Here is a 26,195-nt window from a genome sequence, read left to right as displayed (position 1 = left end):
TTTGTCACAGCAAAAGTTGAGGAGAATCGTATCATGTTGCTCAAATTTCTATTCATTTTCCTTAAGCCTATGAGAATCAAAGTATCTTTGTGTTCAGAAACGAATTCTCTCCTCAGAGCCTCTGTACACTTATATAACTGAAGATAAGATTTGGGACTTGGTTATGAGTCAAAACTAAATATATTCATGGTTTATTTCTATTTGGAGACCATTCTAAAAATTCAGGTACATATTTGAATATTACAATGCCTACTGGATATATTTAATATCTTCTCCAAATATTCTTACTCAGGTAAGGATACGGTGACATAACCAGTTTTGAGTTCACTCATACATTCTCAAAGATATTTAACACGTTTGCTAAGAACCTGATTTGGGAAGGACATTTTTATTACATGGGTAATAAAATGTCTGTAATTCATCAAATAAGGGAGGCAGTAATTTTATGTCCGCGACCCACTAGACTCTGAGCTCCGTGAGGACCTGGTGGTCTTACATTCATCACATCCCCAATATCTACTAAGGCATCTAGACATCGGTCAGCAATCAATTGTTGTTGAATGTGTGAATGATTGAAAAAAATATTGACTATTAAAAGCGGTAAAAGGGGGCTTCCCTGGTGGCGCGGTGGTTGGGAGTCTGCCTGCCAATGCAGGGGACACGGGTTCGAGACCTGGTCTGGGAAGATCCCACATGCCGCGGAGCGACTGGGCCCGTGAGCCATAACTACTGAGCCTGCGCGTCTGGAGCCTGTGCTCCGCAACGGGGAGGGAGAGGCCACGACAGTGAGGGGCCCGCGCACCGTGATGAAGAGTGGCCCCCGCTTGCCGCAACTGGAGAAAGCCCTCGCACAGAAACGAGGACCCAACACAGCCAAAAATAAATAAATAAATTTATTAAAAAAAAAAAAAAAGTGTTAGGTAACACATTAGGAACTAGGTGGCTCTGTGCCTATAATCTTAAAAAAAAAAAAAGCGGTAAAAGATACAAATATTTACATACAGTTATAGGCATTCACTGATCACCTGCCTAAAACCCACTCTTGGACCGTGACTTAAGAGCCCTTGCGTTATCCTGCAGTTGCACAGGCCCCAGGACCCTGGTGCTATAGCACTGGTCAGTTTCTGAGTCCTCCGAGGATGGGCCGATTCTCAAGGGCCCCCAACAGCCATGGCTCCCCTGGGCGAGGTTTCCTACAGGAATCCCCCTCCACTGCTGTGGAATCTTTCTCTCCTTTCTCCTTCTTCTCTTCCCTTCCTCCCTCCCTCCCTCCTTCCCTTCCTGTTCTTTGAGTAGCATATTAGTGTCGATTATATCACACCATCCTTTTCAATGTGAAATGTCACTTTTTCCAAACAAGTCTCAAAAATAGTACTCACTTCAACTCCTTAGCACACAAATATTAACAAATTTCCAAAACAACATTAATTTAGCAGTAAAATTTATTATCTGAAGGCTGGGAAAAAGTGATACCTGCTCTACAATGTAGTTCTTGTGAGTTTTAGTTGTAATTCATATTAATATCAGGTTTAAAAATAGAAATATGGTAATGATCATGTGATGCTTTTTCTTAAATAATTATTAGTTTTTTTACTCTTTAATGAATTTCTAGTTTAGACAACATCGAGAAATTATGGCGTATGCAAACACACTTCTTTTGTAGCAAATATGGTTTTAAAAACACACACAAGGAGCTTCCCTGGTGGCACAGTGGTTAAGAATCCACCTGCCAATGCAGGGGACACGGGTTCGAGCCCTGGTCCAGGAAGATCCCACATGCCATGGAGCAACTAAGCCCATGCACCACAACTACTGAGCCTGTGCTCTAGAGCCCACGAGCCACAACTACTGAGCCCAGGTCCTGCAACTACTGAAGCCCGCACACCTAGAACCCGTGCTCCACAACAAGAGAGGCCACCGCAATGAGAAGCCTGCACACCACAATGAAGAGTAGCCCTGCTCGCCACAGCTAGAGAAAGCCCACACACAGCAACGAAGACCTGACACAGCCAAAGATAAATAAATAAAATAAATTTAAAAAACCCCTCAGTTTAAAAAAAAAAATAAAAAAAATAAAAACACACATTAGTTTTCTGCTCATAGGAAGATGGAGAAAGCAGTATGGAAGTACCTCGAAAAATAAATAAAATTATTATTATACCCAGCAATCCCACTTCTGGGTGTATGACCAAAGGAAAACAGGGTATTGAAAAGGTATATGAACTCCCGTGTTTATTGCAACATTATTCACAATAGCCAAGACATGGAAACAACCCAAGTGTCCAGCAACGGATGAATGGATAAAGAAGACGTGGGGGGTGTGTGCCTGTGTGTATGTATATGTATTGTGATATATATCAGATATATATGTGCCTATGTGATATATATGTGTCTATGTGATATATATGTGCCTATGTGTATATGTATGTATATTATATGTACATATAATGAATATTATTCAGCCACCAGAAAGAGGAACTCTTGCCATTTTGCAACCACATGGATGGACTTTGAGGGCATTCCGTTAAGTCAGAGGAAGACACATGCTGTATGATCTCACTTAAATATGGAATCTAAGAAAGCCCAACGCAGAGAAATGGAGTAGATGGGTGGGTACCAGGGGCTGGGGAGATGGGGTCTGCAAAGATGTTGATCAGAGGGTACAAACTGTCCAGTTATAAGATGAATACATTCTGGGGGTCTAATGTACGGCATGGTGATTATAGTTATCAAGACTGTATTATACACTTGAAAGTTGCTATGAATATTTTCCCACTTCTGAAAAGAAATGGTAATTATGTGACCTGGTGAAGGTCAGCTAACCGAGGGTGGTAATCACACGGCGGTGTAAGTGTATCAAGTCAACACTCTGTACACCTTAAATTTACACACTGTTATCCATCCATTATTTCCCGATAAAGCTCGAAAAAACCAGGTTGCCGTCAGAAGGAGCAGCGTCTCTCGTGTCTGTTCCACCGCCACTTGCCCGCCATGCGTCAGGCGTTCCACTCGCAGAGACGGGTCACGCCGGTGCTGCCACCTCGGCCTTCGCGCTTTCCCGCCTCGGAAGGACAGCGAACGGGCTTCCGCAGATGAAAGGCCGCGCGCGTCTGCGCCCCTGAGAGTTTGCGGGACCGGGAGACGCGGGATGTGGAAAGGGAGGAAAACCCACGCCCTTCGTAAAGGTTGGTAGCTTGGGGTGTGTGTGTGTGTGTTTTCCTGAGATTTATGCCAAACTTTCATTTACGCTTGAACGAGGATGACTTGCGTCTACGCAGCCCGATACTGTCCTGAGAGAGCAAGGGACTCGCCGACCGGCTGCTGCCCCACTGCCCGGAGGTGCGCCCAGCCCCGCGCCCCGGGGCGTCCCCGGGTCCGCAGCGAGGACACGGGCGCCGCCGAGCCGCCAGCCCGGGGCGCGGGTGGGGCGCGCGGGCGCGAGAGGCGTCCTTTCCTCTTCTGGACAGTCCCCAGGGTCGAGCACCAGCTCCACGTGACGGGGAGACCCCGGCGGAGGGGTCCCCAGGGACCCGGCAGGCAGCTGCCCTGCGACCCTCCGAGGGCGGGGAAGGCCCGGAGGCACCCGACTGCGGACGGGGGGACGCCCCAGGTCAGATCCACCGGGGAGCAGGGGCGGGGAGGGGCCGCCGAGCGGGAGGAGCGCTCGACCCCGGCCCGGGGGAGCGGCAGCCCCCACAGGCTACCACCTCTCCCGCTCTCCCCCGGAGCGCCGCAGCCCGGGACGCGTGCCGCCCCTCGGCAGCCGCGCGCCCCTCCTCTCCCGGCGGGTCGCATGGGCGGCGGTCACGGGCGGTGGGCGGTGCTCAGGGCGGTGGGCGGTGGTCACGGGCGGTGGGCGGTGCTCAGGGCGGTGGGCGGTGGTCACGGGCGGTGGGCGGTGCTCAGGGCGGTGGGCGGCGGTCACGGGCGGTGGGCGGTGCTCAGGGCGGTGGGCGGCGGTCACGGGCGGTGGGCGGTGCTCAGGGCGGTGGGCGGCGGTCACGGGCGGTGGGCGGTGCTCAGGGCGGTGGGCGGCGGTCACGGGCGGTGGGCGGTGCTCAGGGCGGTGGGCGGTGCTCAGGGCGGTGGGCGGTGCTCAGGGCGGTGGGCGGCGGTCACGGGCGGTGGGCGGTGCTCAGGGCGGTGGGCGGCGGTCACGGGCGGTGGGCGGTGCTCAGGGCGGTGGGCGGCGGTCACGGGCGGTGGGCGGCGCTCAGGGCGGTGGGCGGTGGTCACGGGCGGTGGGCGGTGCTCAGGGCGGGGGGCGGTGGTCACGGGCGGTGGGCGGTGCTCAGGACGGTGGGCGGTGGTCCCGGGCGGTGGGCGGTGCTCACGGGCGGTGGGCGGTGCTAGGCTCCTCCCGCCGCTGCCCGCGGAGCCCGAGCCGAGCCCGAGCGGCGCCGAAGCGCAGAGGGGCGCGGACGTGGCGCCCGCGGGGCCCTAGGAGGCTCGCGCGGGGCCCCGGCGCTGAGCTCGCGCGGCCCGGAGCGCTGGTCCCGCCGAGTGAGCGGCGATGAGCGCCGAGGGACCCTTCCCCCCGGCTGCCCCCCGCGGGCGCCCCGGCCGCCTGCTAGTGCCCGCGAGGGTGAGTGCCGGCCCTCCCGGCCGTCTTTTCTGCGCGCGCCCCTCCTCTCCCTGCGCCCCCTTCCCCTCTGCACCCCTTTCTCCCTCCAGGCCCTCCCCTTCTCAGCGCCCCTGTCTCTCCTCCGCGACCCGTCTTCCCTCCCCGCGCCCCCTCCTCATCCTCCGCCCCCTCCTCACCCGGCGCCCCCTTCCCTCTTGCGTCCCCATCTCCATCTCCCGGGGCGGCTCGTGCGGGCGGGCGGGCGGGCGCAGAGCCCCTGACCCTCCGTCCTCCCGGCCCAGCATCCCAGACGGAAACTTGTAGGGTCTGCCTTTCCCCGTCGTGAAGGTGCAGCGGCTCCGTGGCCCGTGGGAACCAGGTTCTCCAGGGTTGGGGGTTCGGGGTTCGCCCCTCCTGTCTCCCTGCGAGCGGCTCCTGGCCTCGGGGGCCGCGGCGGGCGTCCTCCTGAGCTCAGCTCCGTCTTGGGGGGGCCTCTGCCCGGTGCTGGGGTCCCCCCCGGCCGAGCGCCTCGCTACTTAGGGGACAACTCAGCTCTGGACGCCCAGTTCGTGATACCGATTCGTGCGTGCGTGTCTGTGTGACATCGCTTCTTATCCCTGCCCCAGACGACTCCCCTCCACCCTCTTACTTCTAAATAACTTAACTGTTGGGGGAAAACAGAAATGTGGCTCAGTCAAAAACGAAAAGTTCTTGGAAGCCTTCGCGTCGCCACCCCCAGCATAACCGAGTGTTCTGGAAACAGTTTAGGAACCGCAGCCGAGGCTCCCCGACTGATTGACTAATCCGGCTGGAACCGCCTCCCTTCGGGTTTGTCCTCACAGACTCCCTAAGCCCGGAGCGACAGTAAAAACCGGCGTGTGTCTAGCAGTCCTTTTCAGGATAACAGAGAAATGTTTCGGAGACTATGGGCTGAAGGCTTTTATAAATTCCTGTGTGTCAGGATGCTTCTAAACCAGGGCAGTACTAATGACTGTATGATTTTCATAAAAAAAAAAAAAAAAAGCTTATGTAGAGACAGTTGCTTCTTCCATCAAGTTATACAATTCTGGGGTGTTTCCACAAAATCTTGAAATTAAATTTCATGTGAAGTTCCGTGCTGATTGTGTAAAGTACTTTGTCACGGAGTAGTTTTCCTTAAACCGGGAAGATGTGCTTGGGGTAGTCGGAAGTCAACTGCTTAAGAAAGAGGCTGGGAGTTCTGTCACTGCCTGGAGTCTTGCGGCCATGCGCTCGCTGGTTAGGAGCTGCGCATCTGCTTGAGGTGTTCTTGCAGCTGTCCTGTGTGTAACCACCGTAATTATAGTGGAAGAACCAAGTGGATTGATCATACTGCATAATTGACCCCGTGGACGAGTTATTGGCAATAACTTAAGTTTTTAAAAAATATGTCAACTGCAGGTTCTCAAATAAGTACTCTCCAGGGTGCTAAATGTTGACTCCATTAAGACACTAAATTGGGGGCTCAGAAAGGGGCTCCATACCCCATTTGCTGAGGCTGTAACTAGTGCTTATTTGTAATAAGAACCTTGATTATAAGATGCATCCTATGTGCCTCATACTGGGTTTGAAACGACTTTCTTGTATGTCATCATTTTTCTAATTAGAAGCACTAAGTTCTCCTTCTTAACTGAAATGATTAAATAACTATGTAAACTCAATGATGTTATGGACAGTTACTGATAAGAAAAGCAGCAAACTTGCATGCTTGTCTAGATTCCAAGGATTCAAGTGAAAAATTTATGGCCATCAGAGGTCCACAGTGCAAAGATGTTTAGGGCCATTTTCCAGCCAAGGTTCCAGCCATGATTGTGTTCCAGCCAGGAAGTTCTGTCAGCACCAAAGGACAAGTGTTGGAATAGTAACACGGATCTCGTAATAGCAGGAATGGTCCCTCCGGTGTCCTAAGTAATCAGGTGTGCTCAGATGCTGCGTGCTCCAGCCTACAGCAGAGCTCAGATTCTTGCTCATTTATAACAAATCTGTTAACTGTTCTGTCTACACATGTGTCTTTTAAAACAGGAACATTCATAGCTCACAATCATGGCTGGAACCTTGGCTGGAAAATGGCCCTAAACATCTTTGCACTGTTGACCTCTGATGGCCATAAATTTTTCACTTGAATCCTTGGAGTCTAGACAAGCATGCAGATTTGCTGCTTTTCTTATCAGTAACTGTCCATAACATCATTGAGTTTACATAGTTATTTAATCATTTCAGTTAAGAAGGAGAACTTAGTGCTTCTAATTAGAAAAATGATGACATACAAGAAAGTCGTTTCAAACCCATTATATTTCTAGTTGTAAACATTTTTTTGAAGTCAGAAAAACAACATGTTCTTTATGACTGCTGGTTTGAATCATGAGAATTTGGCCACATTTGAATGTCTCTTGCTCAGGATTGGAACTTCTTTTTCTCTTTCGTTTTAGGTAGCCGTACCCTGTTACATGTATTCCCTAAGTTGAGCCAGTTCATATACCTGTGTCCCTGAGTCTCCTGTGTCCCTGTGGTTAAACCCCTGGGTGGAGAACCGACAGTGCAGTGTGTAAAGGTGTCCTGCTTTCCTGTTCAAACACTGCTGTTGGTTTGTGCTGAACGCAATTTTCTGTTTGTAATTAACATCACTGCTTCAGTCGAGGGGCTGGAAGCGTGGGAGAGCCAGTCATATGTGAGTTCCCACGGTGAGCTTGGCGACTGGAAGGTGAGAGCACGTCAGGTCATTTAAAGTGTGCATCTAGGAATGTCACCGCTTTGTCATCTAGTTAGAGATGTGAGTTATCGCGGGAGCTAAAGGAAACAGGTAACCTCTGGGGAAGGATGTCCGTTTGTTCTAGGCTTTTGTCACGTGTTTCTCATCCTTGCTGACTCATCTTTGATTTCAAGTGTAGAATTTCTGATGATCTCTATGATGTCATAAGCAAGAGTCACATATTTTAAGATGGGGAATTACCTGATTTTACCAGGAGATAGGTTTCCTATCTTGGATAGGTTTCCAAGATCCAAGTTTAAAAAGTGTGCTTATTTATTGAAAATACCAGATGTAAAAATTGCCGTATTTCACCAAACATGTGTAGAACAGCGACCTTTTATATCTACATGTCTGTATAGCTACATAAACATAAATGTGGCTTTTTAAATTTCAACGTTAATTTAGTTCCATGTCCCTAGATGTCCCAGGAGACACACTTACGAAGGGTGACAAGAGGGCAGCACTGATGTGAGTTCGGTCAAGGGAGTGAGTGGCAGACGGAGACGTTGAGCTGCTTTATCGCTGGGTGGAGGGAGGGAGCTCGTGTCAGTGAGTTTATAGCCCTGTTCCCTCTCTGTCACACGGGTACCCCAGCTGCAGAATTATGAGAGCAGCTCGCCTGCCACCACAGGAAGCAGGTGGCGTCGGGCACGTGAGGTCCGTCTCTGTACCCCAGGCCCCCGCGCTGTCCTTCTCAGAGCAGACACTCGCTCTGAGGCACGTGGACACGGGTGATGGGTGGCCGCTCCAGGCGGGACGGGGATGGGGAACCGTGTGTCCCTGCCTCCCCCTCGCCCGAAGAACCTGTGGTCTGGGTTCTGAGTCACTTCAGACCTGATTCCGACATCCTCAGAAACTCGCTGATTAGAATCTACCTGTATTTTTTGCAACGTACCAAGGCAGGTTCAAGAAATGCTTTTGGGGGAAAAGTGCATGCGAATTTTGTGGAAAAAAGTATTTGTGTTTAGACTGGCGTGTGCTTTTCCTTAGTATCAGCTGGTTACTGCATGTTGTCATTCAGATTGTACCTTTGGAGAGCTTTGGGCTTGTTGTCAGGGAACACTGGATGTCAGTTTCCCCCAGGCCACCGAGGTCCCCACTCATCCTGCGCTGAGCAGCGGAGGCTCGGCGCCCTGGACGCCCGCCCTCCGGCCTCCCCGCAGCCTCACCTCCTTCCTCTCTTGCGTTTCATCTTCAAGGCTGTTGAAAAAGTGTGGCGAATATTATGCTGTTGTGATTTCTCAATTGAAATTATTGGTGAGACAGTTTCTGTTTTCTACGGAGGCTGTAGTTTTACATCCATAAATATTGTTAACTAGCTATGTTTTAATTAAGCAAGGAAGTAGGACTTTTAAAAAGTGAATGTGCCCCTTAGCTTGCTTAGCGGACCGCTCAGCAGGCCCTGCTGGAAACAGTTAGAAGAGGCCAGTTACGTGTGGGCGCCGAGCTGCCCTGCCTTGAGCCCTGGCACCGGCGATGACCTTGTGAGAGTTTCCAGAGCGGCTGAGTCTCGGCGCTTTGCACTCAACACTGTCTGCAGGTTATTTACAGTCACAGTTATTATTCTGAGTGAATAAAGCTGACTCTAAACTGTTGACATTTGACAGCAATTCTAGTTTTGATAGGCACCAAAATTCATTTGAAATTTGGATGAATACCATTGTATTATGGCGCTGAATTGTACTATTATAAATACGATCATATAAGTGGTAAGGTTCAGTATTGTAAATCTCATGGTGTTATTAGCATTCATACTGTTTTATTTCTCGTGCTGATTTTAGTTGAAGGCTGACTCCCCTCCCCTTCCAGTGAGTGGTAATTGCATTTAAGCGTTGACTAAAAGAGAAGTAACTGTAATTATTTGTATTTTAATCGAAGTAGTTTGAATGACAAATCATTGTAAGAATCCAATTCCATTTCTAGAATGAATGTGAATGCTCTCAGCAGGTGTATATTTTATTGTCTGTTTTATCAATTAATATCATTAAGAATATAACCACATGAATGCACCCAGATTCTACATTAGGACATTTTTGTTCATTGAGCTAGTGTTTAGGAGAATAATCTGTATTTATAAAGTGTGACATAACTGCCAGTTATTCCTATCAGGAATTACAACACTTTCTATTGACAATAAATGTCACATTTGACAATGTTCGCACACATTTTGCATGACACGACTTTCAGAAACTGAGTGCGGTGGCCGTCGGATCTTCTTTAAAGGGAGACCAGCTTCCCTTGCTAAGTCAGAATCCAAGAGGTGGAAGGGGAGCTGAACCCACCTCCCTGACTCTTTCCCTCCTAGTGTGTTGCCCCTGGAGCTGTCCTTTCGTGGTCCCTGCCCCCAGCTGACCATCTTCACCTCTGTCCCTGCGACACTCAGGCCGCCGTGTCCCCAGACCCCAGACCTGCTGCCCCCTCTGGCTTCACCTCCAAGGGGTTTGAGCTGCTGACGGCTCACCTGGCACGCCTCCCTCCCCGACCCTCTGCTTTTCCTGCTTCCATCTCCGGCTCTTTGGGGACCTGGTCCTCTGCTCTGCCTTTCAGAGTGCGGTGTACAGACCTTCTGCTGTAGGTTCTTTTCTCGCTGTATGTTTCCAGGTGGCCTCACCCGCCTCTGGTTAACCCACTGATGCCCAACACGGTGCCTCGGTGAGCCCCGCTTGGCTGTTCAGTTAACACTTCCAAGATCCTCCGCCTAATCTTAATCCCGAAACCCCGCTCTCTCTCTGTGTTTATATGTCAGACAACGGCAGCACCACCCAGCCAGCTCATGTCTCTGTCTGATGTGCTCGTGCCCTTGAGGCCACCTCAGGGCCTTTGCTCACGCTCTCGTCTCTCCCTGGACGTTGACCCCGTCCCTGGCCTCTGTCCCAGCCTCCATCAGCCCTGCTCATTCCCAGTCACAGCCGCGCCCCTTCTCTCCTGCTTTCAGAACCCACATTTGTCTGGGTATCTGGTGCCCGTATGTTTTATGGGCCTCATCCCACCCTCAGGTGTAAATATGGACCAGTCTAAGTCAATGATTGCCTTTGGAAAGGGCATGATTGCAGCTTTGCCAGTGAGGCTGCTTGTGAGTGAGGGGGGAAGTTCCCCTTTCTTTCAGAAGGAGACGCAGGACTGGGTGAATAAATTACATGCCTGGTACGTAACAGCTGATACGCACTGTTGAATCATAAGTATTTATCTGAATTAATGGTATGTCATGCTGTAAGAGGGAGGAAGTTCTGTTTCTGGCTCCTGTACTGAGAATTTATATTTATGATTAGCTGTTTTGTAAATTTATTTATTTATTTATTTATTTTAGGCTGCATTGGGTCTTCGTTGCTGCGCGTGGGCTTCTCATTGCGGTGGCTTCTCTTGTTGCAGAGCACAGGTTCTAGGCGTGCGGGCTTCAGTAGTTGTGGCACGGGGGCTCTGTAGTTGTGGCTCGTGGGCACTAGAGCGCAGGCTCAGTAGTTGTGGCGCACGGGCTTAGTTGCCCCGCGGCATGTGGCGTCTTCCTGGACCAGGGCTCGAACCCGTGTCCCCTGCATTGGCAGGTGGATTCTTAACCACTGTGCCATCAGGGAATCCCTGATTAGCTATTTCGGGTTTGAATAATATTGTGCCTTTATATTTTTATAATAGCTGCATTTTGATATCAATTTTACAAATCAGCATAACTGTTAATGGTAAAATATACCGTATTCTCTTCTCATCTCTATCCTGCTGAGTATTATCCTTAATGATTTCTCTTCAGATAATTATACTTTACCAAATGGCTCCATTAGTTGACTCTTCACATTATAATTATCTTAAGTTTTTGTTACGTGCTGAGGAGCATGAAATTACTCCTCATCTGTAAACCTGGGGACGCTCGGACCCCATGAGGCGGCAGCAGTGCTTTGGGGAAGGTGTGTGGGCTCGGCGTAGGCAATGCTAGTCCTGTCGTCTTGGTGATAGATCCAGGCTGTCATGGCTTGTGTGACAAGGTAGACAAATAGCAGCTTCTGCATTTGTGGCATTAGAAACGCCAGAGGTTTCACTGCCTTCCTGCCGGGGAGGGCAGCCAGGAGAAGTGGCGCCAAGCTGGCCTTTTTCACAGCCTTGAGGCTTTTCCTGAAGGGGTCAGGACTTCATGAAGGTAAAATTAAATGTCATTTGGAAAAGTGCTTTGTGGTTACAGATGTGTTCATACCTGCACCTGCGTGCACACCATTTATGCGTGTACATCATTAACAGAGCAAAGTCTGAGCACCTGTTAGGAGCTGTGTTGGGAGCTGAGAGGACAAAGCAGGACAGAAGGGGTCCAGACACAAGGTGCATGCCGGTGAGCACCCCCCAGCTCCCCCTACCCATGACCACTAGAGGAGGTAGATTCTGGAAGTGCAGACTTTGGGGCGGGGCAGGGGGGCACGAGTGGCGGGCGACAGGTGCTTCCTTCCTGCCCCCAGTGGTGACTGCTGCTTGTTGCTGGGGGTACGGCTGTGGCTGTGTGCACAGGAAAAGAGTGACACACGGAAAACATGATCGCAGATGTTTATGGCTGTTATGAGGGAGAGAGACACGACCTTCAGAGAATATCGTGTGTGTTAATCATAAGTGCTCAGCTTGGCGTCTCGGGAGGCTGCCTGGACCATCAGCTGCCCGGTTGTACCCTGGCTCTGTGACCCCAGAGTCTGGGGCCTGGATGCTCTCAGGTGACTCTGCGCGACGGTGAGCAGGTACCAACTTCTCTGTGACTCACCTGTAAGGCCGGGAGAAAAATAGGGAGGATACTCATATCTGTAGAATAATGACTATCATTTAATTCTTTTTTTTGAGGGGGATTAATAACAAAAGATCCAGGTGGGATATAATTGATTACAAACAGGAGACAGTGTGTGCGTGCATGTGTGTGTGTGTGTATGTTATAGCACATTTGGAAAAATCATTTGCTCTTATTAGTTATCTATATTATACATATTAGTGTATATAAGTCAATCCCAATCTCCCAATTCATCCCAGCACCACCACCACCCTGCCCCCGCTTTCCCTCCTTGGTGTCCGTATGTTTGTTCTCTATATTTGTGTCTCTATTTCTGCCTTGCAAACCAGTTCATCTGTACCATGTTTCTAGATTCCACAAATATGTGTTAATGTACGATATTTGTCTTTCTCTTTCTGACTTACTTCACTCAGTATGACAGTCTCTAGGTGCATCCACATCTCTACAAATAACTCAATTTCGTTTCTTTTTATGGCTGAGTAATATTCCATTGCGTATATGTACCACATCTTCTTTATCCATTTGTCTGTCGATGGACACTTAGGTTGCTTCCATGACCTGGCTATTATAAACAGTGCTGCAGTGAACATTGGAGTGCATGTGTCTTTTTGAATTATGGTTTTCTCTGGGTATATGCCCAGTAGTGGGATTGCTGGGTCATATGGTAATTCTATTTTTAGTTTTTTAAGGAACCTCCATACTGTTCTCCATAGTGGCTGTATCAATTTACATTCCAACCAACACTGCAAGAGGGTTCCCTTTTCTCCACACCCTCTCCAGCATTTACTGTTTGTAGATTTTTTGATGATGGTCATTCTGAACAGTGTGAGGTGATACCTCATTGTAGTTTTGATTTGCATTTCTTTAATAATTAATGATGTTGAGCAGCTTTTCATGTGCCTCTTGGCCATCTGTATGTCTTCTTTGGAGAGATGTCTATTTAGGTCTTCTGCCCATTTTTTGATTGGGTTTTTTTTTTTTTTTAATATTGAGCTGCATTAGCTGTTTATATATTTTAGAGATTAATCCTTTGTCCATTGATTCATTTGCAAATATTTTCTCCCATTTTGAGGGTTGTCTTTTCATCTTGTATATAGTTTCCTTTGCTGTGCGAAAGCTTTTAAGTTTCATTAGGTCCCATTTGTTTATTTTTGTTTCTATTTCATTTCTCTAGGAGGTGGGTCAAAAAAGATCTTGCTGTGATTTATGTCAAAGAGTGTTCTGCCTATGTTTTCCTCTAAGAGTTTGATAGTGTCTGGTCTTACATTTAGGTCTTTAATCCATTTTGGGTTTACTTTTGTGTACGGTGTTAGGGAGTGTTCTAATTCCATTCTTTTACATGTAGCTGTCCAGTTTTTCCAGCACCACTTATTGAAGAGGCTGTCTTTTCTCCATTGTATATCCTTGCCTCCTTTGTCATAGATTAGTTGACCATAGGTGTGTGGGTTTACCTCTGGGCTTTCTATCCTGTTCCACTGATCTATATTTCTTTTTTGGGCCAGTACCATACTGTGTTGATTACTGTAGCTTTGCAGTATAGTCTGAAGTCAGGGAGTCTGATTCCTCCAGCTCCGTTTTTTTCCCTCAAGATTGCTTTGGCTATCTGGGGTCTTTTGTGTCTCCATACACATTTTAAGATTTTTTGTTCTAGTTCTGTAAAAAGTGCCATTGGTAATTTGATAGGGGTTGCATTGAATCTGCAGATTGCTTTGGGTAGTATAGTCATTTTCACAATATTGATTCTTCCAATCCAAGAACATGGTATATCTCTCCATCTGTTTGTGTCATCCTTGATTTCTTTCATCAGTGTCTTATAGTTTTCTGCATACAGGTCTTTTGTCTCCCTAGGTAGGTTTATTCCTAGGTATTTTATTCTTTTTGTTGCAATGGTAAATGGGAGTGTTTCCTTAATTTTTCTTTCAGGTTTTTCATCATTAGTGTATAGGAGTGCAAGAGATTTCTGTGCATTAATTTTGTATCCTGCAACTTTACCAAATTCATTGATTAGCTCTAGTAGTTTTCTGGTGGCATCTTTAGGATTCTCTATGTATAGTATCATGTTATCTGCAAACAGTGACAGTTTTACTTCGTCTTTTCAGTTTATATTCCTTTTATTTCTTTTTCTTCTTCCAAAGAAGAAGCACTACCTGACAGCACTATTTACATAGTTTCTTGCAAAACTATGTTGAATAGGAGTGGCAAGAGTGGACATCCTTGTCTTGTTCCTGATCTTAGAGGAAATGGTTTCAGTTTTTCACCACTGAGAATGATGTTTACTGTGGGTTTGTCGTGTATGGGCTTTATTATGTTGAGGTAGGTTCCCTCTATGCCCACTTTCTGGAGGATTTTTATCATAAATGGGTTTTGAATTCTGTCAGAAGCTTTTTCTGCATCTATTGAGACGATCATATGGTTTTTATTCTTCAATTTGTTAGTATGGTTTATCACACTGAATGATATGCATATTTTGAAGAATTCTTGCATTCCTGGGATAAATCCCACTTTATCATGGTGTATGATCCTTTTAATGTGTTGTTGGATTCTGTTTGCTAGTATTTTGTTGAGGATTTTTGTATCTATATTCATCAGTGATATTGGTCTGTAATTTTCTTTTTTTGTAGTATCTTTGTCTGGTTTTGGTATCAGGGTGATGGTGGTCTCATAGAATGAGTTTGGGAGTGTTCCTTCCTCTGCAATTTTTTGGAAGAGTTTGAGAAGGATGGGTGTTAGCTGTTCTCTAAATGTTTGATAGAATTCACCTGTGAAGACATCTGGTCCTGGACTTTTGTTTTTAATCACAGTTTCAGTTTCATTACTTGTGATTGGTCTGTTCATATTTTCTATTTCTTCCTGGTTCAGTCTTGGAAAGTTACACCTTTCTAAGAATTTGTCCATTTCTTCCAGGTTGTCCATTTTACTGGCATAGAGTTGCTTGTAGTAGTCTCTTATGATCCTTTGTATTTCTGCAGTGTCTGTTGTAACGTCTCCTTTTTTATTTCTAATTCTATTAATTTGAGTCCTCCGTCTTTTTCTTGGTGAGTCTGGCTAAAGGTTTATCAATTTTGTTTATCTTCTCAAAGAACCAGCTTTTAGTTTCACTGATATTTGCTCTTGTTTTGTTTCTATTTCATTTATTTCTGCTCTGATCTTTATGTTTTCTTTCCTTCTACTAACTTTGGGTTTTGTTTGTTCTTCTTTCTCTAGTTCCTTTAGGTGTAAGGTTAGATTGTTTATTTGAGATTTTTCTTGTTTCTTGAGGTAGGATTGCATTACTATAAACTTCCCTCTTAGAACTGCTTTTGCTGCATCCCATAGGTTTTGGATCATTATGTTTTCATTGTCATTTGTCTCTAGGTATTTTTTGATTTCCTCTTTGATTTCTTGAGTGATCTCTTGGTTATTTAGTAATGTATTGTTTAGCCTCCATGTGTTTGTGTTTTTTATGTTTTTTCCTGTAATTGATTTCTAATCTCATAATGTTGTGTTTGGAAAAGCCGCTTGATATGATTTCAGTTTTCTTAAATTTACCAAGGCTAGATTTGTGACCCAAGATATGATCTATCCTGGAGAATGTTCCATGTGCACTTGAGAAGAAAGTGTAATCTGCTCTTTTCAGATGAAATATCCTATAAATATCAATTAAATATATCTGGTCTATTGTGTCATTTAAAGCTTGTGTTTCCTTATTAATTTTCTGGTTGGATGATCTGTCCATTGGTGTAATTGAGGTGTTAAAGTCCCCCACTATTATTGTGTTACTGTTGATTTCCTCTTTTATAGCTGTTAGCATTTACATTATGTATTGAGGTGCTCCTATGTTGCGTGCATATATATTTATAATTGTTATATCCTCTTCTTGGATTGATCCCTTGATCATTATGTAGTGTCCTTTTTTGTCTTTTGTAACATTCTTTATTTTAAAGTCTATTTTATGTGATATGAGTATTGCTACTCCAGCTTTCTTTTGATTTCCATTTTCATGGAATATCTTTTTCCATCCCCTCACTTTCAGTCTGTATGTGTCCCTAGGTCTGAAGTGGGTCTCTTGTAGACAGCATATACATGGGTCTTGTTTTTGTATCCATTTAGTGAGACTGTGTCTTTTGGTTGGAGCATTTAATCTGTTCACATTTAAGGTAGTTTTCGATATGTTTGTTCCTATTACCATTTTCTTAATTGTTTGGGGTTTGTTTTTGTAGGTCCTTTTCTTCTCTTGTGTTTCCTACTTAGAAAAGTTCCTTTAGCATTTGTTATAGAGCTGGTTTGGTGGTGCTGAATTCTCTTAGCTTTTGCTTGTCTGTAAAGCTTTTGCTTTCTCCATCAAATCTGAATGAGGTCCTTGCTAGGTAGAGTAATCTTAGTTACAAGTTCTTCTCCTTCATCACTTTAAATATATTGTCCCACTCCTTCTGGCTTGTAGAGTTTCTGCTGAGAAATCAGCTGTTAACATTATGGGAGTTCCCTTGTATGTTATTTGTCGTTTGTCCCTTGTTGCTTTTAATAATTTTTCTTTGTCTTTAATTTTTGTCAGTTTGATTACTATGTGTCTTGGCATGTTTCTCCTTGGGTTTATCCTGCCTGGGACTCTCTGTGCTTCCTGGACTTGGGTGGCTGTTTCCTTTCCCATGTTAGGGAAATTTTTGACTATAATCTCTTCAAATATTTTCTTGGGTCCTTTCTCTCTTTCTTCTCCTTCTGGGACCCCTATAATGCGAATGTTGTTGTGTTTAATGTTGTCCCAGAGGTCTCTTAGGCTGTCTTCATTTCCTTTCTTTCTCTTTCCTTTATTCTGTTCCACTGCAGTGAATTCCACCATTCTGTCTTCCAGGTCACTTATCTGTTCTTCTGCTTCAGTTATTCTGCTATTGATTCCATCTAGTGTATTTTTCATTTCAGTTATTGTATTGTTCATCTCTGTTTGTTTGTTCTTTAATTCTTCTAGGTGTTTGTTCTTTAATTCTTCTAGGTCTTTGTTAAACATTTCTTGCATCTTCTCGATCTTTGCCTCCATTCTTTTTCCGAGGTCCTGGATCATCTTCACTATCATTATTCTGAATTCTTTTTCTGGAAGGTTTCCTATCTCCACTTCATTTAGTTGTTTTTCTGGGGTTTTATCTTGTTCCTTTCTCTGGTACATAGCTCTCTGCCTTTTCATTTTGTCTATCTTTCTGTGAATGTGGTTTTTGTTCCACAGGCTGCAGGATTGTAGTTCTTCTTGCTTCTGCTGTCTGCCCTCTGGTGGATGAGGCTATCTAAGAGGCTTGTGCAAGCTTCCTGATGGGAGGGACTGGTGGTGGGTAGAGCTGGGTGTTGCTCTGGTGGGCAGAGCTCAGTAAAACTTTAATCCACTTGTCTGCTGATGGGTGGGGCTGGGTTCCCTCCCTGTTGGTTGTTTGGCCTGAGGCGACCCAGCACTGGAGCCTACCTGGCTCTTTAGTGGGGCTAATGGTGGAGTCTGGGAGGGCTCACGCCAAGGAGTACTTCCCAGAACTTCTGCTGCCAGTGTCCTTGTCCTCACAGTGAGACAGAGCCACCCCCCTGCCTCTGCAGGAGACCCTCCAACACTAGCAGGTAGGTCTGGTTCAGTGTCCTATGCGGTCACTGCTCCTTCCCCTGGGTCCTGATGCGCACACTACTTTGTGTGTGCCCTCCAAGAGTGGAGTCTCTGTTTCCCCCAGTCCTGTCGAAGCCCTGCAATCAAATCCTGCTAGCCTTCAAAGTCTGATTCTCTAGGAATTCCTCCTCCTGTTTCCAGACCCCCAGGTTGGGAAGCCTGACGTGGGGCTCAGAACCTTCACTCCAGTGGGTCGACCTCTGTTGTATAAGTGTTCTTCAGTTTGTGAGTCACCTACCTAGGGGTCATGGGACTTGATTTTATCGTGATTGCACCCCTCCTACCATCTCATTGCGGCTTCTCCTTTGTCCTTGGATGTGGATATCTTTTTTGGTGAGTTCCATTGTCTTCTTGTCGATGATTGTTCAGCAGTTAGTTGCTATTCTGGTGCTCTCCTCAATTAATTCTTGAAGACTAAAGTTTTTAAATATTTTTCCTTTTCCCTCAGAACTGTATTTCTAAGTATCTTTGTTTCAGCTTATTGAAAAATTCAAATTCAAACAAACATTTTCAAATTTCAGTTTGAAATTATAAGATCAGTTTAATAAATTTGGAATGGATTTTTTTGGAGAGTTTCCTTTATTATTATATATTAAATATCTATTTGTAAATGACGTATTTTTGTTGTTTAACTTTTACTCTCCATCTCATTGCAGTGATAACTGGTGAATACATAATGCAAGATTTGGATGTAAAATATGGCATATTTTTAAATTCTGCAAAGAAGGGACATGTTAGTGAAGCTGGGCTGACTGAAGCTTTGTGAATTTCCTGTAATCACTTGAGAGAAAAACTCTAAAGCCACTTATCTGAGTTGGTGTTTAGGATTTGAAATACAGTGGGAACCAGGATTTACAGCTAAAATTTCTTGTGATTGAAATCAGTGGCATTTTAAAAAGAAATTGGTCCATTTAAAATCCAGAGAGATTTAAAAAATTAATTTGAGCTTGCAAAATGTTTTAATTTTAACTTTAAGATGCAATATAAGTAAAATGTATGTATTTTATATTTTGATGTTAATATAGTTAATAAGGTCAAACATTCTAAATTGACATTCAGGATTCTGGAAGAATATTCACCTAAAACCATTGTATTTCTCTAAGATTTAAGAAATTAAAATCTAAATCTGAAATTGCTAATAACAAAAGATAATAAAAGATGAATAATGACATGATCACTCACATACTCTTCCTCTGTATATAAAATAGATTTGTTCTAACTACCAAAATGAAATAGGAGGAAGTAACTAATGATATAAATGGGAAGTACAATGCTTAGATAAGATTTAATCACATTTAAAAAATTAATTTCTAAATTGGATAAAGTAGTTTAGCTATTAATTTGATATGAGCATATATAGTGTGGTATGTTATATTAAGTAGCAGAATACTTAATAGAATGAAGAGGGAAAAGCTGGTAGCTAAGAAAGAGTGGAAGTAAAATTGAAAAGCTTTCCTGTCAGGACAAGATACAAAACCTTGGCTGCATCTGAGAGTGATGTGCCTTGTACGTTCTCTTCCTGATGTAGGTGGGGACCAGCCCAGATCTTTGAAATTCTAAGTGCTTTGTGCATTAAAATTATTTCCTTCCTACGCTTTATCAAATTCCATTGTGACCTATAGGTTCTTTTCACTTTTATCAGGTGGAATCAAAATGCTTTTAGATTTGTAATTTCCTTTTTCACAGGTGGGAAGGAGGAGGGGCAGGTTTGAGAGGGGTCTGCTCAGCGGGTTCTGGAATAAGGAACCCAGTCCTGGGGAAAATGAGAAACAGTGGCTCAGCCGGGAGAGCCCCCACGGGGCGGGCACGCGGTGGTGTCACCACGTTGGCTGTGAAAGCCTCAGGCTGTGCTTGGGTTGGAGGGAGGAGGGGAGGACTGAGGTGACGGGGGATGAAGCTGGACGTCAGAAGCAGGGTCACGAGGCCCCGCGTGGCAAGCACGTGGACGAGGCTGCATTGAGCCCCCTCTCCGGTCCTTCCTTGTGGGATTCTGGCTCTTTCTATTACCTCCTTTGGTTTAAATACATTTGTTTCACATTTTGGCATTTGTGTGAATGGTAGCATAATATTCCTGCCTCAGTGTGGAAAGTGTGTAAAACATTGAACAGCCTAAGAAAGAGTGTGACCTGGACATATGTTTATGCCTAGCATTTCATACACCTCTTCTGGCCTTTTTTCACTATGTACCCTATTAGCTAAAACCATCCTTTAGATGCACTTCTTGTCCTGCATTTAAAATTTTCTCACTATAAAAATGATAATTTTCACACTTTTTAGACACGTTCGTCAGTATTGTTGAATCTCTGCTCAATATTCTGTTGTATCAGCAGAGAGGCTTTGCAGCTATGCCCATAAGAAGGGATTTAATGATGAATGTCTGCTTTTGTGTGTGGAAATCAGCACCAGCCCTTCCAGATCCTTCTTGCTGGCTCACTTATCTTTGGCTAAGCTGACTGTGTTCCTTGGGAATCCTTGTTAGCACTTAAGTTTACTCACAGTTTATAATCCCATGAGGAGAAAATTCCAGATTTCTAAATCCCACAAGGCTCGCCAGTTCTCAAGCTGTTTGTTCTCATTTGTCAGAAATGCATCAATAAATTATGTTTTCAGGTTGGGCTTGTGTGGTTCACTTTCTGATTCTGATATCTCACCACTGACTGTGGAGGGAAGAAGACAGTGGGATGGTGCTTTCCAAGGTGCTGATGGAAGAAGAAACATTGTTAGTCCCGCCTTTTATACCCAGTGCAACTGCTCATCAAAGCTGAAGGTGCGATAGAAGCAGGTCCAGGTGGACGAGAGGGGAGAGAATAGGTTCCTGGAAGGAGACCCTCGAGGCCACGGGAGACGGAAACCCATCGGCTCCAACCCACTCGTGCCCTGCTGTTGACATGATGTGTGCTCTCTTGTTTTCTAACTTCAAAAGTCAGACTTAGGACTGCTTTTTCTACAAGCTCTTCCCACATCTTGCGGTTTTCTCTGTGCTGTTCCTTTGTTATCGCAGGCATTCCTTCCGGGATCCCTGTTCTTCCTGAAGAACATCCCTAGAGGTTTCAGTGGTGAGGGTCTATTTAGGACTAAAATCGCTCATTTTACCACACTCTCTTCCTGAAAAAGTTACAGAATTCTGGTTTATTTTTCATTGGTATTCTGAAGGTGTTATTTCCTCTGACTCTCACTGTTGCTGTTCAGAACTCGGCCATCAGTGGACTTGTCATTCTGGTCGGGTGACTGTTTACACTCTGTGTCTGAAAGACCTTTTCTTCTTCATAGTCTTCAGTGTCGTGGTGTTGTCTGCGTTAGTTACGAGCAGTCCTCAAGCACTTTCTCTGAGAAGTCTGCCCCTCCCCGCAGTGCCTGTTCTCTTTGTGGGGAATTCCACCTGCATGTGATGGGATCTGAAGCATCCTCCCCGTCTGCGGCCTCTCTGCTTGTCCGTGGAGGTGGGCACTCAGGTCTTCCCTCCAGAGCACCTGGCTTGCTGCCTCCCCGCCAGCAGGAGTCCTGGGGCAGGATCCCCTCACAGGCACCTTTCTCAGGTGCCCTGTTGTCTGGGGTGTTCAGAGAGCTGTGCTGGGGTCCCAGGCTCATGCTACCCACCCTCCTTCCTTCACCCCTCGCCTCACAGCCCTCAGACCCCTACCTCACACCAAGCCCTGTCTGCCTGCTCTCGCTCCTCCCACCCCTCACAGGTGTACCTGGACCCCTGGGTGGGTGTCTGCTTCTAGAAGGGACTGCACCAGCACGCTGTCTTTTGTTCCCACTTCTCTGTCTCTCTGGGCTGCGTTCCGTGTAATGTCTTTAGTTTTACTTTCCTGGTCATCAAAACTGGTTGGTTTTGAGAATTTTTTATTCTGTCGTTTCACTTACAGTAATTTCTTTTATATGTTTAAATCTATAAATGTACTCATTTTATATTCTGCAATTCATAATTTTAACATCTGTAACCTTTGATTGCCTGATTCTGCAGTTTGCTAATTTTGCTTAACTCCTGGGGTATTACTTATTTTCTTGTGTTTTTAATAATTTCTCTTTGTGTTTCTTGGAAATCTGATGGTGAGCATTCTTTGAGGAATATATTCCTTTAAACTTTGTCTCTGAGGGTTCTAAGATTTGGAAAGGCTTTTATAATGTAGAAGCCATAAGGAAAATGCAGACAAATCAGACTACGAAGAAATGTTTTTTAATCTTGTAGGAAAAAATAGATAAGTTAGAAAATAAACAAATTCAAAACAATGAAAGAGAAAATTATTTCTAATACAAATGATAGTTGAAGAACTATATTTTTAATTTAAAAAGACCTTGTGAAATTGCAAAAAAAAAAAAAAACCTAAGAGAAAAAAATGTACAAAGGATTTAAACTTGCCTTTAAACAAAAAGAATTATAACTAGTCATAAATATATGAAAAGATACATGCTGTCCCAACCAAAACAGTGGGAGGATCATAGATTCTGTGGGACTTTTTTTTATATTGATGATCGTGTTGTCTGCAAATAAGGATACTATTATTTCTTCCTTCAGAATCTGTACTCCAGTATTTATTTTGTCCTAGTACAGTGGGTGGGACACAGGTACAGTAATGAACAGAAGTTGCCTTGTTTCTGATCTTTAGGAAAAAGGCTTCAGTTACTCATCATTAACTATGTTAATATAGGTCTTTTGTAGATGCTTTTTTCAGGTTGAGGAAAATCCTATCATCTCTTGGTTTATTGAGATTTTTATCAGAAGTGGATGTTGAATTTTTTGGAAAGTCTTTTTCATCTGTTGAGATGACATTATGCTTTTTAGGCTGTTGATCTAGTGAATTACATTAGTGATTTTGAAAGTTGAACCAACCTTACATTCTAGGAATGAATTCTACTTGGTCACTATCTTATCCTTTCATATATCACTACATTCAATTTGCTAAGATTTTGTCAGTGTATATTTGTGTCTGTGTTCACAATGGGTATTGGTTTGTATTGTTCTGTTCGTATAACACCATTTGTTTTTTTTTTTCTGTTTTTTTTTTTTTGGTTTTGGTATCCGGGTATCAGTGTAATCCTGGCCTCAAAAATGAGTTAGGAAGTGTTCTTCTTCTACAATTTCATAAACTTTCTGTGGTTTTGTATTATTTTTCTGTTGAGTAGAATTCAGATTGAATCCATATGAGCCTGGGGTTTTATTTGTGGGATGCTTTCTGACTGCAAATTAAATTTCTATAAAAGATAAAGCACTATTCAGGTTATCTGTTTCTTCTTGGATAAATTTTGGTAGTTTGTGTCTTTTAAGAAATTTATCCTTTTATCTAAGTTATAAAATTCTTTGCAATAAAGTTGTTTGCAGTATTTCTTTATTAATTTTTTTTTTAATGTTTTCTGGCTTTATTTATTTATTTATTTATTTATTTATTTGGCTGTGTTGGGTCTTCATTTCCGTGCGAGGGCTTTCTCTAGTTGCGGCGAGCGGGGGCCACTTTTCATTGCGGTGCGCGGGCCTCTCACTATCGCAGCCTCTCTTGTCGCGGAGCACAGGCTCCAGACGCGCAGGCTCAGTAGTTGTGGCTCACGGGCCTAGTCGCTCCGCGGCATGTGGGATCTTCCCAGACCGGGGCTCGAACCCGTGTGCCCTGCATTGGCAGGCAGACTCTCAACCACTGCGCCACCAGGGAAGCCTTTATTAATGTTTTTGAAGTCTGTAGGTTCTGTAGTGCTGTTCCCTCTCTCACTTATAATACTGGTGATTTGTGACTTCTCTGTTTTTAATTGATCAGTCTCTCCAGTGTGCTATCAATTTTAATGTTCTTGACAAGGACACAGTTTTAATTCCATTTTGTTTTTAACTTCACTGACTTGGTTCTTCTTATTTTCTTCCTAGAGCATGATTTTGGGCTTCCTTTGCTTATTTTTTCTTGGTTCTTAAGGTGGAATCTTAGACTGTTGATTTGAGACATTTCTTGGCTTGTATTATAAGCTTTTAATCCTACACATTTGCAAGTAACTGCTATTTGCTTCCCACAGGTTTTTACATTTTGTGTTTTTATGTTTTACAAGAGTCAAGAGAGCAGGTCTGAGACTTCTGGTCCCTAGAAAGGTCTTCTTGCAAGAGAATCAGACCCCTGCTGGCCCCTGGGGATTTGCATTTCAGGGTGTCCCTACCCTTTTCTTGCTAATAAGGGTAACTCACTGTTCCTGGGCTCCTTGTCCAAACAGCACGACTTCTGTTGAGCACTTGCTCTCCTTCTGGAAATCTGGAATTTTGGTGTGTGGCAGGCAGAGGCTGCCTACGTGACCTGCCCCCATAGGAACCTTGGGCTCCATTCTCTAATGTGCTCCAGATGCAGAAGGGTCACATGAGGGCTGCATCTCCTTTGCTGGGGAAGAGAGCGTGCCGTGAGCCCCTCGGGAGGGTGAGAGCATGCGGGGGTCCTCTGCACTGTACCTGTGTGTCCCTGGGACCCAGCTGTGCCTCCTCCCAGCCCCGTCGTGACGCTTCTTAGCCGTGAGCATGACTACATCAATACTTACAGTGAACCTCCCAACAAGGGCGGTCCTTGGGGATGCAACACGTGTGCATTCAGCCAGAATATTTTCTAATTTGCTTCTTGATTATTTCAGTGACTTACTGGTTTACAAGGAAATATGTAGTTTACTTTCCAAATATTTGAGGATTTCTAGATACTTATTTTTAGCTTAATTCTGTTGTGAGTGGAGACATACTTTTGTCCACCCTTTGTCAGTCCTTTTATATTTGTAGAGATTTGTTTTAGGGTCCAGAATATGGTTTATCTTAGTGAGCACTCCATGTGCACTTGAAAAAATATATATTCTGCTGCTGTTTGTTGATGGTTCTGTAAATGTCAAATAGATAAAGTTATTTGATAGCACAGTTCATAGGTTCTGTTTCTTTTTCTGTTTGTTCTAGTACTTATTCATCTCTGGAAATAATTCTTATTCTGAAGTCTACTTTTTTGATATTAATGTATATACTCCAATTTCTATTAGTATTTGTATTATATATAATTACAAATTTTTCACTTTATTAAATGAGAATTATAAAGTGAAATCCATTCATTATAGTTAAAGTGGCCTCCTGTAGATATGATAGAGTTGAATCTGGTATCATTTTTATTCAGTCTGATAATCTCTGCTTTTTAATTGGAGTGTTTAGACATTTTGCATATGATATAATTTTTTATATGGTTTAATTTAAATTTATCATCTTGCCAATTTTCCATTTGTCCCATCCGTACATTGTTCTCCTTTCCCCAAATTTTCTTGCCTTCTTTTTGATTAAATGAGTGTTTCATGGTTTTACTTTGCTCCATTATTGGATTATTAAGTATACCTTTTTTTTGTATTGTTTGTTCAGTGCACATCTTTAACTTCTCTGTATGTACCTTTATGTGATGTTGTGCCATTTGGGGTATGGCGTAAGAATCTTACAAGTCTACTTACATTTCTCACCCCTCTTTCCTTTTGCTTCTATATTTTTAGGAACCACACAGTATATTATTTCTCATCCTTTAACAGTTCTTGCAGTGCTGGTTGGTTGCCATTAAATTCTCTCAGCTTTTGTTTTTCTGAAAATGTCTTTATATTATTTTGCCTATGTATTTGAAAGGTATTTTTGCTGAGTATAGAATTCTGGGTTGAAAGTTTTCATTTCGGTTTTTCATTAATTTAAAAGTGTCTTCTGATTTGCTTAAAATGCTCTTAACTTTGTTCATCTGTATCTAATCTTTTTCTTCTTTACATACGTTCAGGGATTTCTCTTTACCTTTGGTTTTCAGGACTCTCTTGCATATAGGCTTGGTATTTTTGGGGGTGGGGTGGGAGATGATCCTTATTGGGACTTTCTAGGCTTTCGGGTATGTGGCTTATCTTTTATTAATTCTATAAGATTTCCATCATTAATTTCTTAGATATTCCTCTCCCTCTTACTTTTTGAACTCTACTCTTTCTGGAACTATAATTACATGATGTTACACAGTTGGATATTTTCCCATAGCTTGTGCATGCCCTATTCTGTTTCCTTCATTCTTTTTTTTTTGGTCTTTCAGTGTGTGTAATTCTGACCTGTCCTCAAGGTCACTGACTCTGTCCTTACTTATCTGTGTTCATTTGACAGATAAGCCCTTTGAAGGGATTCTTCATCTGTGATGTTATGTGTTTCTCTCTTGCATTCCCTTTTGTCTTTTATTTTACATTTCCCACTTTTTGCTGAAACTCTTCATCTATTTGACAAAGAAATCATAACAAAGAAGGTACTATGGGCTCTCGTTTGGTGGAGCCATTGTCTCATGTCTTTATTTTACACAAAAGACAGAAACAGAAACGAAACTGAGCCCAAATCCAAAACTAATCTCTTCCAACTTCTTGACTCTTACATTTTAGTTACTCTGCACAGAGGGTGTGTGGAGCACACGTAGGACAGTCACTTGGGTCCTGGTGCACACGTGCACATGCAGAAAATCTACTCTCTAAATCGTAGGCTCTGAAAATTCTCCACGGATGATGTCAA

The 26,195-nt window shown here is 44.1% G+C and overlaps 1 protein-coding gene across 14 annotated transcripts in view; it reads left to right on the top strand.

The window, feature by feature from the left end:
• The first annotated feature begins 4,389 nt into the window (after window positions 1–4,389).
• Window positions 4,390–26,195, top strand: part of SNTG2 (syntrophin gamma 2) — a 214,388-nt gene continuing 192,582 nt past the window's right edge. For all 14 annotated transcript variants that reach the window (XR_009506382.1, XR_009506384.1, XR_009506385.1 and 11 more), the window contains exon 1: window positions 4,390–4,585. Coding sequence is in view for 7 of the 14 variants with exons in the window: in XM_059942328.1 (XP_059798311.1) it covers window positions 4,514–4,585 (72 nt within the window). In the remaining 7 variants the exon portion in view is untranslated. The remainder of the gene's footprint in view (window positions 4,586–26,195) is intronic.

The sequence above is a fragment of the Balaenoptera ricei genome, chromosome 13, assembly GCF_028023285.1.
Source record: "Balaenoptera ricei isolate mBalRic1 chromosome 13, mBalRic1.hap2, whole genome shotgun sequence".
Taxonomy (NCBI): domain Eukaryota; kingdom Metazoa; phylum Chordata; class Mammalia; order Artiodactyla; family Balaenopteridae; genus Balaenoptera; species Balaenoptera ricei.
This window is presented reverse-complemented; position numbering and strand designations above follow the sequence as displayed.